General features: G+C 45.0%; 1 protein-coding gene across 3 annotated transcripts in view; it reads left to right on the top strand.

Annotated features, from left to right (window-relative positions):
- Asap1 (ArfGAP with SH3 domain, ankyrin repeat and PH domain 1) overlaps positions 1-15,155 on the top strand; it is a 297,167-nt gene that overhangs the window by 271,084 nt on the left and 10,928 nt on the right. For all 3 annotated transcript variants that reach the window (XM_013025186.1, XM_013025185.1, XM_013025187.1), the window contains 2 exons: positions 4,549-4,719; positions 14,033-14,105. In XM_013025186.1, coding sequence (XP_012880640.1) covers positions 4,549-4,719; positions 14,033-14,105 — 244 coding nt within the window. The remainder of the gene's footprint in view (positions 1-4,548; positions 4,720-14,032; positions 14,106-15,155) is intronic.

Genomic DNA, 15,155 nt, shown 5'->3' with positions numbered 1-15,155 from the left:
GGTAACATTTCAGTGAACCTGCTGAATTTCAGGATCTCCATCTGAAAAATAAGGACTAGAGTCTACCATGCTGGGCCACTGAACAGATCCCATGCAATGAAGTCTGCGATGTGTCAAACACTAACAAGCATTCAGAAAACATGAGCTTCATCCTAGGGCAGGTTTTCGGCTCAGAAAATATTTCAGGAAGAGTAATGGAAGAGCTGCTCTTCCCAGAGCTGGTCATCAGGAGAAACAGTGACATATACTATCAGACCAGTAGGAGGTACTGCAGTGGAGGGAGCCAGGAGGAAGTGGACTGCTTTCTCCTCTGCAAAGGATTCATTTCATTCTGACCTGGTTAGAGACAGAAGCCCTTGAAAACCAGGGCCATTAGTGAGTTGTCTCAGAACTCATAAAGCAGAGAATTAGATTCTCATCAATATCAGAGCCTGTCCGCTCGTGAAAAACAGAATCAGGGAGAGCGTGTCCCAGAAATATATGGCATGTTAAGGAAGGAATATGCGTAAAACTGAACCAGATGTCCTGCAGGGTGAGGGTTCACTTGCTGAAAAATCTGTGTGAAATGTCTGCACCAGTTATGCCAAATGCAGCTGTGAAAGCTCTCACTTTTCACACTTTTCCCAGAGGTCTGTAACAGTAGAGGACAAAAGCAAATGGAAAGGGACAAGACTTCTCAGCTTACTGCAGCCACCTGCCATCAAGAAGGACAGATAGTACTAGATGATTCAGACAAGCTTAGGAAGCACTTTCCTATCAACAGTATGAGTCATACATGGATAGCTTTAGTTTCCTAGGTGTTTTTTTTAAGCCTGTACAAGACAGTTTAAGTACAGTAGTTTGTCCTTAGTTCACATTGGATTTCTGTTTTGTTGAAGTTGGGGAATGCTTTTGTTTTGGCCTGTATCTGTTACTGTTACTCCTTTTTAAAGCATTGCACGGGGAAGTGGTGCCCTGCCTCAAGCTGTAGAGCATTTGCCTTGAGCAAGAGAAGCTCAAGGACAGCGCCCAGGCCCAGAATTCAAGCACTTAGGACTGGCAAATAAATAAAGTATTGCACATGAGCTTTGCCCTCGATAGTGGCCACTGTCCAGTAACATTGCCTGATCACCAGGGTGAAAAAAGAGAAGCAAAGGAAATCCCGGTTGTACTTCTTGCATTCAGGGATATATGAGTCCTGAGCCACCAAGGTCCAGTAATTTTTCTCTTGATCATCAGTATCATAGAAAGATTGAAGGACCCAGAAATAACTAGTGCTCTTTTCCATGTAGGAATCAACCAGTAGAGTAGTATCATGCTTTGTCATACCCGGGCACAGTATGGCACTGCCATGTTGGCATTCTGGTCATACCTGCTACTGGCTTACTGAGGTACCACAGCACTGTGCCTCCTGTGCTTCTGTTTCCCAATCTGAATGTGGAGATGATGACAGCTCCTTCCTTTGACACAGTCTTATCCACATAATTATACAATATTGTATCTTCATCTACTTAAAATAATTAACTTTAGCTTCCTTCCCATTCTTTTAAGCTTTAAAATAATTAACTTTAGCTTCCTTCCCATTCTTTTAAGCTCTGTGCTACGATAACCCGAAGATAAGTTAGGAGGAATATCTTCAGGAAAAAGGCTGTACAACTTGTTGATTGTAGCAAATTATATAATGGAGTTTCCTAAAGGAATGTGTTTTAAGTGGTCTCACCTTAAACAAATTAGAAATGTGTGAAGCAATGGATGTTCTTCAGTTTAGCCATTCCAGAGAATATGTGTTTCAAACAACATATGTATGTACAATGTTTATTGAAAAAATCGAGAACAGATTTTTCAAAGATTATTAGGAAATGATGGTTGAAGTTTTGTTCATATTATCCAGAATTTTGTAAGTATAACTTTTTCACCGCTCCTCCTGGATGGCATGTTAGAATATGTAATGCTTCTACAGACAAATCTGTCCAAAATGGTCAAGATGATTTTTCCAGCCACAATCTATGAAGTTTCACAGTTGTACTTTTATTTGGTCTCCCATGGTGAACTAGATTTTCTGTGTTATTGAAAACCAGATGTGCAGGTGTTAGAAAAGCATCGTGGTTGCCTGCACCATGCATTGTCCCCATAGATAAACATGGGGTATACCCAGAATGTGCCACCAACCAGTACTGGCAAAGGCAGTCGACATCCCCTTTCCCTCCCCCCCCGCCCCCCCCCCGCCACCATGGACCATATGAAATATCCAGAGCTGTTTAATCTTTATGGAAGTTCAGAGATAGAATCAGTTGCTTCAGGACATAGGAGCTTGATTAGAGAAAGAGTCTGGATAAGATTGCACCTTTGCTGACCATTGAAAGATGAAGAGGTGAAGAAAGATGAAGGTGAAGAGCTTGGTGTCCCAGAGTGTTCAACACAGAGAGCACAGGATGCCATTCAGAGGAAGGGAAGCACGCTGGTGCCAAGGCCAAGAGTACAGCCTTTAAGCCAGCAGGGTTTTGCCTTGTCGCCTCACATTGGGTCTGGCCAAGTTCCTGTGCTTTCTGAGGCATATTCTGTTCGTTCTGTGGTGACTGAGTGGATGACTCCAGGGTGGAGTCACTCTCAAAATCATGCAAGCATACAACATAGTTTTGTTAGCATTTTGTCTGTGGCAGTTTTTGCTTCCAGATGCGATTCGGAACCTGAGTGACCTTTCCAATGCACTGCACCAGAAAGTCCCTAGGTGGCGATAAAGATGAAATTGGTGGGAATCTCAGCATTGTCTATTATGTAATGCATTTATTTCACAAGGAAAGTTACACTTCCTGATAGTGACCTGTGTTGTTTCCCTCATGTGCCAAGCACAGGAAATGCTACCCTGACTAAGAACAACCAGCCGTATCTGTTGCTGGAATGAACACCTCCCCAGTGTCTGTCCCAGCACTACTCCAGCTCCATCCCCCATGTCTATGGGCCCTTGATGTAAAGGCCCAGTGTTTTGCCAGCACAGTGGAAACAGTACTAAACACAGGTACCACAAAGGTTCTCGTGAGAATCAAAAGAGGTTGCATATACACAGGAATTTTGAAAATTACAATGCATTGTACAGATACCAGGCCATAAGTCACCAAAATAAAATAATTTCTAAATTGGAGTAAAAGGAATTATAATTAGGCATTGATTTAGAATAACCATAAGATTTTCATCATGTATCAGTGAGGCAGAATAAATTATATAGCTATGACTCTTCAGTCCCTATGTAGATTATCATTTACTGCCAAGATTAGACTGTCTTTGAAAATTAAATCAACATTAGTACTAACTGGTAATGATAATGAGAAATATCTACATTTATCCAGAAAGGACACTAGCAATAATTTAAGTTTTTCTTTTAATACACAGATTGTAAAAAGCTCTTTGGAGCCTTTCAGGATCACCAGTTATCTAGTATCCTGTGTTAGTATGGCAGTGTTCTTAGCTTTTCCTTATGTTTCTTTTTTCTTTCTCTAAATGTCTGCAGAGATAATTATTCGTGGACATGTTAAACCATTCACCTGATAATATTTCTTAAAAAAATAGTTGTCCAAGAGCCCAGCAACATGCCTCACAAACACCAGCCTTTTCTGTGTTACTTTAAGAACATACATACTATTCATACATACTGTTTCAAAGACAAACTCACTGTTGTTTGCCTTCAGTACAATAGATAGCTTATTACTGCTGGAACAATTCAGAGCTAGAACACAAAAGTTGTTGTTTTTATTTTCTTTTGCTTTTTTTTCTTTTTTTCTGATCTAAGTAATTTTACGTTTTTTAGAATTCAGAAAAGTTTTTTAAAAATGAGAACAAATTTTCAGTTTGACTAAAAGAAACTGGGGGCTGGGGGCATGGCTTAGTGATAGAAAGCTTGCCTAACAATTGCAAGACCCCAAGTTTAAATCCCAAACTGTCCCCCAAAAATATCAGTAGTGGAAAAACTCCCATGATGAAAACATTCCCCTGTTTGAACCTGTGCGCCATTGAAGGATCAGTTCCCACAGTTCTACTCTTCTGTGCTGATGTTCCTGGTGGTGCTCTATCCCTTCTTCCTTGGCAGGTTTTGTGATGATTCCTGTGAATGGTTGGTTTTAAATGTGTTTGCATTAGTTTTCCCATGGTGGCTGAATGATGATCTAAACCCTTTAGCTTTCTGTATGGACTAGTATGGTTTTTTTTTTATTATTGTTTTGTTTGTTGTTATTCAGTTTGGTTTTTGAGATGGTATCTCGCCCAGGTTACTTAAAAACCCATAGTCCTCCTGTCTTAGCCTCCAAGTAGTTTGTATTACAGGCCTTTGTTACCACACCCAGTGAGGCTAATGTTTTGTTCCTTAAAAGCACACATTCTCCTTTTCTTTTTAGTGCTTTATAAACATCAAGTTTTTCAACCCCTATTTGTGAGTCTCTGGATTGGTAAACATGACATACCCCGCCTTTGGCTTTTGTCTGTGTTGTACCACATTTTGACGTGTGAGATTGCATACTGTCTGTACACGTCTGTGAGATTGGGATTAACCTTCCTGCCCCCATTCAATTTCCTTTCTAGGTCCAACTGGCCCACCTTCAACACTCCCTCTAAGCACCCAGACCTCTAGTGGCAGCTCCACCCTCTCCAAGAAGAGACCTCCTCCCCCACCACCCGGACACAAGAGAACCCTGTCTGACCCTCCCAGCCCACTACCTCATGGGCCCCCAAACAAAGGCGCAATTCCTTGGGGTAAGTTTTCCTAAAGGCAGGGCCAAAGCTGCCCAGGGCCAGGCAGAATGGGAGGGGGGGGCTCCATTGGGCACTGAACAGTTAGTGAAATCAGAAAATGGACCAAACCTGTGCCTACTGGATAAAGATTTAGATATGTATAATTATGGTTATATCTGCCTCATAAGGCCAAGCAGCATTTTGAAAACATTTGGGGACATCAAAAGTTGATACTAGTTATAAGTACAGTTGTGCCTCAGTGTCAGGGGATTGGTTCCAGACCACTACCCCATGATACCAACATCTGTGGATGTTTAACTTCCTCATATTAAATGGCACGGTATTGCATATAACCTAAGCACATACACTTTGTCATCACTAGATAACTTATAATAACCTAATGCAAATGTGTTGTGTACAAATTCTATACACATTCCATACAAACAAATACTTTTGATCCCCAGTTGATTGGCTTCACAGATACAGAGTCCAGGGTAATAGTACGGGGTGCTAAAGCACATCCTAAATCTTACACAGTCACAACAGCAGCTCTGTGAAGTGAGTGCTGTTAATTCCACAGGAGAGGAAACATTCTCTGGAGAGGTCCATTCTCATGGTAGTCAGAAGGGTTTTTTTACAAGACAGGAAAACAGGGTCAGATTATAGTCACTCTTGGCCCTCGTACCTTTAAGGATATCCTGCTGAGCTTTAACTGAAAGCAAACTCCTTATGCCAGAGCCTAGAGGGCCTCTCATTTCTGTTCTGCCACTGGCTGTCCTTCCCGTCCTGGCCACCACCCCCCTACACGGTCCCTCCCAAGGCCCTCACTCACCTCACTCCTCCTGCTCCTCGGAAGCCTGGCTCCCTGTCACTCTTCTGCTCTTAGCTAGTATAGGTTTCTCCCTGAACCTCATCCCTCAAGTCGCTGATTTCCTCCCACGCACGGTGACAAATCCTCGAGGTTGGGAAATCCTTGTTGTGTCTGTCTTCCCATCTCGAATGTGCGCTCACACATGTGCAGCACGCTTGTCTGTCCTGTCCTCATCTGTGTCTGCAGAGCCTGGGATAGTGCCTGGCACACACGAGATAGTCAGTAATCTCTTAAGAATGAAAACCTCATCCGGTCAGCTAGTTTAATAATCAGTTCAGTGCCACCGACTACAAAGGAAAGATTTTTATCCACAAAACCTAATAGTAATCTTTCTACTAACTTGCCACTACCCAGCAGGATCAGAAGTTCTACTGAAGGAACACATGGGCCTATGTGTCTCACTTCTTCCTGTCAAGGAGTTTCCTCCGTGTGTGTGTGTGTGTGTGTGTGTGTGTGTGTGTGTGTGTGTGTTTAACATGTAGATGAGGAATTCTACTTTAATGCTTTTAAAGACTTTCCCAAAAACATACCTCAAGAGTTCTGAATTTTTTGTTTTCAGGAAACAAAAGAAAAAGACTATCCACTTACAGATTGGAAGACCTCTCTACCCAAATTGTGTGTGTGTGTGTGTGTGTGTGTGTGTGTGTGTGTGTGTGTTAGCCATTCATTGTCTGACTCCATTTATATAAGGTACCTAGAGTGTGTGCTACTTGGTCATCTCAGTCCATGTGCTCACAGAGCTCCTAGTCCAGTTCCTAAGTCCCAAGGAATAAACAATGGAAGTGCATGTTATTTACTGTCAGCGTAGCCGTAGTAACAAGATACTGTAGACATGCTGGAAAAGAATCAAACTGCCAGGTGAAGCCAGAGGAGGAGATATTTGAGGTTGGTTCCTTTTTAACCAAGGAAAAGTAAGGAAGGCGAGAAAAATCAAGGCATGCAGGCAGATCTGTGCATAAATACCAGCAACATCTTGGCTAAATTTAGAACTTTGCATTCAAGAGTCATCAGTTTGTCAAGAAGGGTTTCCCCGAGAATATTCCACCCGAAGTCACAGGTTTCCTGTGTAGACTTTCTTTTTTTTTTCTTTTTTTTTTTGGGGGGGGGTCTGGTCATGGGGCCTGAACTCTGGGCCTGGGCGCTGCCCCTCAGCTCTTCAGCTCAAGGCTAGCACTCTACCACTTGAGCCACAGCACCACTTCCGGCTTTTTTTGTTTTTGCTTATATGGTGCTGAGGAATCGAACCCAGGGCCTCAGGCATGCAAGGCAAGCACTCTACCACTGAGCCACCTTCCCAGCCCCCCTGTGTAGACTTTCATATCACAACTTAATCTTTCCAAATTTCAATGAAGTTTGATCCTCCTTAGCTTTATTATTTAGTTTACAAGGCTTATATCCACCTGGCAGAGGCCCAAACACTCTCAAATCACTACCAAATTTCTATTTTCTGGCTTAAAAATCATGACTTTTTAAAGTTTCCTCTTTCACTTCATTCAGCAGCAGAACTAGCATCTAACCTTTCTTCTTCTCTAGTGTTGGCAGAGTGGGGGCCTATTCCCCACGAAACAAAGTTGTTACTATTTAGTAAAAGTGACTGCGTACATATCAGGAAGCAGTGGGCCTTTCATGGGTTGAGGCCTCGATCATCTACCATGCACCCTGGCCTACAGCCTGCCCTCAAGACTGTCCTTAGCAAGTGTAATATTTGTGCACATGACCAACTTTGGTTACCATCCACAACCCTGAATGTTAGTTCTAGAATCATCAAGGCTGTTGTCTGTGTGGCACATGTGTAAGATAGACTCAGCCGCAGATGAATCCGTAATGGAAGTATGTGTATGCATGGACATAGCAGGCTAAACTTGGCTCTGGTCCTGCTGTCTGTGCTTTATTGAGCCTGTCACCTGTGTCCTGCTAACATTGTATTCCATGAGCCAAAGGCAGAGATCACGCCGGTCACTAACAAGACACGGAGAGGACTAACCTCTAGGCAGCATCTTCCCATCATCTTCCTCCATTCCCCTGAACCTCCCACCCCTAGAGACCTGGGACTCTGAGGTACCCAGAAGCTAAGAAGGTAGCAGAGGACTAACTTACTTGCTCTCCTCAGGCCTCACCATCCATCTACCTTCAGAATAGGGTATGTCTGCCAGATGAGATATAGTGGGTTCTCAGACCACAGTTTTCTCACCAGGCCAAGTCTTCACTCATGACATGCCCTCAGCCTAGAATGTCCTTCCATCTATCTACCTGGGCTGATGCTTATTCATCAAAGCCCTGCTGTCCTGGGACTTGGTTAAAAGGCCCAGCCCAACACCCTCTCCCCTCCCCAAACACATACCAGTCACTGCTTCTGGTCCAGGGGTTCCCTATTGGCTCTGCTTCCTCCCCTGTCTTTCCCAGAGGGTAGGACTCCTCAAGAGGCCATAGGTGTTGTCTCCTCACATGAGAACAGAGTCCCTAGTGTGTCCCTGGTGTCAAAATACCCACATTCTGGTCCCATCCTCACCACTTCTTATGTTAGCAAGTTCTTACATTGTTTAGCCATAAAACAGGACTTGTACCTATATGGTATACAATTATCATGAGGATGAAGTGAGAAGGACTTAGAGGGCAAGACCCAGAACATAGAAAGCACCCAATGAGTGATAGTTCCTATTACTATCACACTCAGCCTAACACTTTGCTTGATAAGTAGTTGATATCAGAAACCTGCACAAGTTTCTTAAAGCCACTGTGACACATGCTTCAAAAACAAACTATTCTATTAAGTTCTGGAGTCTGCCAAGTTCAAAATCTTGCAGGCCTGTGCTCGCTCCCAAGGGTTTACAGAAAAGCTCTGCCCTTGCCTTTATCAACCTCTGGTGACTCCAGGCACTCTGGAATTGTGTCGGACCTCAAATCACCTTGCTGTTTTCCCTCTGAGCTCTTAAAACCCTCTTGGCCTCTTTCTTACAAGGATTTTTGACATCGCATTTAGCACGTACCTGGATTTCTCGTGGTGATTTCTTCTCAAAAGTCTTAATACATTGGTATAGACTCTTTTCCTAATCTGGTCATCACCCTGGCAACCTACCTGCATCACAGCAGCCTCTTACACCTGTCTCACTTTAAAGCCTGGGCTGTTGGGAGTTTCTCCCATCACCTCCCTCTTTCTGGACTCAGGTATCATAGTTCAGCTTACTTGCAGAGCAGTCATACTGACAAGCCCGGCCTCCCCTAACATTCATTCTTTGCTCTATCCTGAGCAGTAATACTGCCCAGCATTCAACACTAGCCTTTAAGGAAAAGGTGGAAGACAGTTTAAGGAGGAAGTAGAGCTTGTGTTTAGCCTTGGAAGGTGAATGGAACAGACGAGAAAAATAACCAAGGCAAAGACATTGAGGTACCCTTTAGTGAAGGCCAAAAGCATAACCTGTAGTGCACCACCTGCATAGATGGTCTCACTTCATGACATAGGCTTTCTCTTCCTAACATTCCATAATCCATTTTATGCCTTCAGAAATTATTGGTACAGAGCCAAGCACAGTGGTTCATGTAATAATACTTAGGAGGTAGACACAAGGGAATCCCAGTTCAGTGCTAGCCTGGGCAAAAATTAGTGAGCCCTATTTCAAAAGCAAGCTGGGCATGGTGAGGCCTATAATTCGAGTTATTCTGGAAGCTGGGGTTTGCGGCATGCATGGGGAAAGTTAGTACAAGACTCTTCAAATAAATTAACTAAAAGCAAAAATGACTTAAGCAGTAGAGTACTTATCTAACAAGCTTAAGGCCCTAAGTTAAATCTCCAGGACTACTACTAATAATAATAATAATATAATAATAATAATAAAATTCCTGGTGTGGGTTTTAAGGCCCATAAGAAAAAAGAAAATGAAAATTCATCATTAAGAACCTTTAAGTAGGAGCTGGAAAGGTGGCTCAGTGGTAGAGCGCTTGCCTTGCATGCATAAGGCCCTGTGTTCGATTCCTCAGCACCACCTAAGCAAAAAGAAAAAAGCCAGAAGTGGCGCTGTGGCTCAAGTGGTAGAGCGCTAGCCCTGAGCTGAAGAGCTGAGGGACAGCATTCAGGCCCCACGACTGGACCAAAAAAAAAAGAGCGCTAGCCTTGAGCTAAAAAGCTGAGGGATAGCACCCAGGTCCAGAGTTCAAGGCCCACAACTAACCAAAAAAAAAGAACCCTTAAGTAAAAGCCAACCTACCTACTTGCCTGCCTGCTTCCTACCTGCCTACCTTCAACCAGTACTGGTGCTGGAACTCAGGGCTGGGCACTGTCCCTTAGCTTTTTCACTCAAAGCTAATATTCTACTATCTGAGCTACTTCCAGTGTTTAATTAAAGATGAGACTCTCATGCAGTTTCCTGCCCAGATTGGCTTTGAACCACAATCCTCAAATCTCAATCTCCTGAGCAGCTAGGATTATACTGACACCTAGCTCCTATAAGGTTAACCCTTGTAAGCATCCTCACAGAGTACCAGGCAGTGAATTAAATGGTTTGCATATATTAACTTCTCCATGACCACATCCATACAGTATGACATGCCATTCCCTCAGCCTTAAGGACACTAGGCTCAGGTTAAATAACTTACCTGTTCTCTCAGCTGGTATTTGAGTCTAGGATTTGTTTCTTTTCTTTTTTTGGGGGGGGGGGGGCGTCCGGTTGTGGGGCCTGAATTCTGGGCCTAGGCGCTGTCCCTCAGCTCTTCAGCTCAAGACTATCGCTCTACCACTTGAGCCACAGCGCCACTTCCGGCTTTTTTCTTTTTGCTTATGTGTTGCTGAGGAATCGAACCCAGGGACTCAGGCATGCAAGGCAAGTGCTCTACCACTGAGCCACCTTCCCAGTCCCAGGATTTGTTTCTTATATGGCCAAAAACCCACATTCCTCCCCCTGTCCACTGGCTGTCTTCCATTTCATGTGACAGCTGTGGGCCTGACAAAGTAGATGACCCAGTCTACTTCCTGTCTCACCTGTCCTCAGTTGTTTCTCTTCCTGTGTACTCCACTTGGTGTGCGGCTCATCTGGTTCAGGCAGGGATGGTCACCCAGAATGGCCCAAGCCTCGCATACTGAAGTCCTCTGCTGGGTGCCTCTCCTGGAAAGCCTCAGCCTCTCAGGAAACCTTTAAGGCAGGCAGGCTTTTGTTAAGGAGACAGGCCAATGGACGATCTTGAGTTTTATGAGGATCGCAGCATTTCATTAAACCTCCTTTTTAATGACCTACTACAAGGCAGATGACACATTTGAACACAGCTTAAATAATAAGGAAATGAACACCAAGAGTAGAGTAAAGATAGCAAAGTAAGATGAAGTCTGGGATTGTGATCTCAGCATTCATAATCAGATCAGATGCTGTGGCTGAACATGGACTTTGGATAGGACAGTGCAAGAGGCTCACGGGAAAAAGCAAAGAAGGAAGCACAGCCACTCAGCTTGTTTATGGTAGGCCTAAAATGAATCCTGTTCTTGCACCTGAGATGCTTGGAGTGGCAGCAGTTCCCCAAGGGATTTTCATCCTTCCGCACTGAGAGGCAGTCTTGCAGCGCACATTATGGGAGACCATGTGTCCACTGGGTGAGCATTCCAGAAGCCTGAGTTCTGGCCCACGTTCTACCAATCCCTGCCTAGGTGATCACTGGCCTGTAAAACTGTAGACACAGACATAGATACATTTTTCATGGAGATAGAGCAGGTATAGTTTCCTCACACGTTTGTGTTGGGCCCTCATAGCCATCCTTAAACATTGCAACTGTCATTGTCCCCAACTTACAGATGAGGATTGGTGCAAGTAGAAGACAAATGATGTGCTTACTAGCACAAACTGAGTGACTTCAGAATAGAGATTGGACTCTGATTCCACAGCACATAACTACGTTGCTGTTCCAAAAGCTTCTGGGGTCTGTTTGCTGTATTACTGAGCTCATGCTCTTGCCTTCTCCATCAACTCAGCCTGCACCTTATGAGCTACATCAGTGGCCAAGAGTCATGCCCACGGGTTCTTTCCTTTGCTGCCCAATATCTGTATCCAGCTCTCACAAATCTGTATGACATACCAAGGACCTTTCCAAATTGCATACAAGAAAGACACAAATGCATTTCACTGCTTCCTTATATTTGCTCTTCATTCTCCTCTTTATCAGCACCATCAAATTTTCTAAATTTTTTCTAGACAAGCTTTTCTCCCCCAGCACAACAGGTAGCCAGCCTTTGCCTCACTATGAGAAAAACAGCATTATTGTCAGTCCATTACAGGTGGCTTCCCACCCAGGTGTGGGAGAAACTGAGTCCCATCTTTTTGCAACAGGAGCCGGTTGATGACCGGTAGACATTATGCTAGAAAACGAGATTACACATGAGGAACTCACTGTCTTGGAGGTGCTCACCTACTGAATGTGTCAGTGTCATTTCTGTTAACTTCTACCAAAGAGCTGTGGAGAAGAATTGATGTCACACTTCCCTAGTGCTTCCGGCACTGTGCCCTGCAACCCCAGTCCACCTCCATGCTCACAACCACCTAGTGTCGAGGTCCAGTTGTTGAAATGGAGGCTAACTAGAACATGTCCTCCCATGTCACACCTCCCGTGTCAGTGGCTCCTCTGGAAGTGAAACCCTGTGTTGGCCTCCAGAGCCTTATCTGTAACCTCTCCCCAGGAGGGTGCTGTCAGGCTGGCCTAGGACAGTTCTCTGCCTATGATTCGTTCTTTGAATAGTCTGTGGGAATTCAACAAGAGTGAACCGGGACAGGCCCTGGGGAAGGGAAGAAGTAAGAGTGGCAGAATTATACAGGCATAAAAATCTTACCTGGAAAGCCACTGTAAGTGGTCAGGGAGTACACACGTATGTTAAGCATCACTTGGAAATGCCTCCTGCATGAAAAGGAGCTGTGTATTCCCCAGACATTCCCTGCGAGGGCTCCTTCCAGTCTGAAGCATGTAATTTGGGACCAGGCTATGTGGACCCAGCGTGGAGCACAGGGCCAGAGATGCCTGCCTTTCCGTGGCTCCTGAAAGACCCAAACAAGTCCAGAGTATCAGGCCCGGGCACAGTTAGGAGGAGGATCTTACTCAAATGAAGCAGGAGTCAGGTTTAAAGGTCTTTGGTGCTAGTACTGCCAGTTTTGCTTGTCTCCTTTAATCTCCATATCCTAGAGTCGACAACACAGCCCCTCAGGAGCTTGTCTCAGCACTGCCAGCCTCTCCCATTGAGTGGCTTTGGTCAAGCTTCAGCAGGGAGTTCAAAGCTCTGTGTCCCAGCACTAACCCTTGAACACATTATTCTCCCTCTCTATATGTTTATCCATGTATGCAATGGAAGAGGTGACTATATCTCATGAGCGAAGTTACTTGGAGGTACTTGGCATAATACCTTGTAAGGTATAGTAAGCACTCAGTAAATGATAGCTGCTGTTACTAATGTGACTATTGGAGTATCACAATGGGGTGTGAAGAGCACATAGACAAGGTCAGGGCTCACGATGCTTGCAGCCATGTGGACATTTGACCTCATTTCCTTATCTTTAAAAAGCAGAATGCCATGCCAGTCTCTTGTGCTGTGGGGAAGAGTGGCAGGATAGATGAGAAAGGATTTTGAGGGCAGCTGATGGTCAGCTTCCCTCGTCCAGCTTCCTCCAGGTACTTGGCAGCTGGGGGCCTCAGTCCTGTCCCCCTCTGCCCTTCCACTCTGGAATGGTCACAGAAAAGCCCACGTTTATTCCAGTTCATCTTTTGTCCTCCTGGGCTCAGCGCACTTCTGTCTACCTGTGTGTCTCTGGTTTTGCCATTGTGGAGGTGCAGTGTCCTCCAAGGATAGCCCCCCCACCCCCTCTCACTGGCTAGACTTTAACACTATATCCTTGTCATTTTCCCAGAGGACAGCCCAACTCAGTGCTCTTTTCATTCCACACGATTACATGCTTTCTGTGTGTAAGTCTCTCACGCCAGATGCTAAGCTCTTTGAATGTAGTGACATTTTACCTTCTTTTATGTGTGCCTCTTGGCATTCATACTTGGCACATAGTAGGTGCTTAATGAGTGTTAACATTCTGCTGAAAGGTGAGTTGGCAAGTGGCTGAGGTGAGGACTGGCTGAAACTAACCACACACATGCCCGTACTTGGGAGCTAGGCCTGTCATCTGATTGGCTACTAGAGGTGAGTCTCTCAGCCTGCCGGTCTCCACTGAGACCAGGCCAAGCCCTGGACACTGAGCTACTGGGACATCATCAAATCCCCGTGATCTGAGAGGCATGGCCAAGGGGAAGGCTGCTCACCTCGTTGACAGTCTCCTCTGCCTGCAATTAAAAAAAAAAAAAAGCCCAAAGTAACGCTTTGTTTTGTTTACTGTTCTGACTTTAAAAGCTCTCGTGGGTGTCAGGGCTGCCAGTACCACCTTCGTCCCTCCGCACCCCTCCCCATGTTGCCCCCGTGTCTGAGGTGCCACTTTCAACTTTGCATTCTCCTTGCAGGTAATGATGTGGGTCCAGCGTCATCTTCAAGTAAAGCTGCGAACAAGTTTGAGGGGCTGTCTCAGCAGTCAAGGTAAGCTGCCCCAAGCGCTAGCTCATAGTTGCAGTGGACTAAGTTCTAGAAGTGGCTTTTAGTTGTTTTCCCAGCAATATTTGAAATGTGGTGAGCTGGCAGCACAGGTTATGGAAACTGAATGCTCACTGGGGTGGCATTGGGCTCCTGGGCTGCAATAAAGCGTCCTAGGCTGGCATAGGTCGGCCGTGGCCCCGCCTTGTCCACACAGTGACTGGCAGCAGAGCCTCCATTCCCTGCTGTCCAGTCAGGCCTACAGAGGTCTGGACCAAACTCTCATTAGGCCCTCAGAGTTCATTTGGTGTTGTAACGAAGTAACTGTTCTTTGTTCTTGGCCCTTTGAAAGAGTGAAAATGAAAAGGTACTCCTCGAGACAGTCCAGTGCCCTGGAGATCTCCAAAGAGACGTGGGAGGCTCTTCCTGGGTTCCCAGTTTGCAAGACGTTTGTGGCTGGGCGGAACAGTACTGTTTTCTCCCGTCCTTTCACTGAAATGGGGTGCCTTGGTAGACCTTCCTAGAGCAGTGTTCACAGAGCCCCCTCCCAGATGGCTTCCTGTGGAAGTGAGCTGAGATCCGGACCCAGAGCCACGTCTAGATACGAAATTTCAGCTGAGGGCAGGGTCAGAAGCTGATTTGTACAATCCATTGAAGATGTGAAAAGAAATTTTTTTTGATAGTACTAAGGTTTGGGGCCTTATCCTTATATTAGGCAGGTGTTCTACCACTTGAGCCATGCCTCCAGCCCTTTTTCATTTATTTTCCAGGTAGGGTCTCGTGCTTTTGTTTCTCAAATCCTCCTTCCTCCTCCTCCTGTATAGCAGGGATTGTAGGCATGAATCCTATTTCTAGCTTGTTTTATGAGATAGGTTCTCACTTTTTTTCCCAAGTTGGCCTCATGTTATGGTTCTTTCATCTCTGCCTCCCCATAGCTGGGGTTGGAGATGTGTACCACATCTAAACCTCCCCCCCCCCGACGCCTTTTTTTTTAATGCCACTATTTTGATCTGTATAGAGATACAGCAAACTACCGTGGTCTTCAGTTTCACAAGT

The sequence above is a fragment of the Dipodomys ordii genome, unplaced genomic scaffold (assembly GCF_000151885.1).
Source record: "Dipodomys ordii isolate 6190 unplaced genomic scaffold, Dord_2.0 Scaffold82, whole genome shotgun sequence".
NCBI lineage: Eukaryota > Metazoa > Chordata > Mammalia > Rodentia > Heteromyidae > Dipodomys > Dipodomys ordii.
Note: the sequence above shows the minus strand (reverse complement) of the source record. Positions and strands in the feature narration are given on the sequence as shown.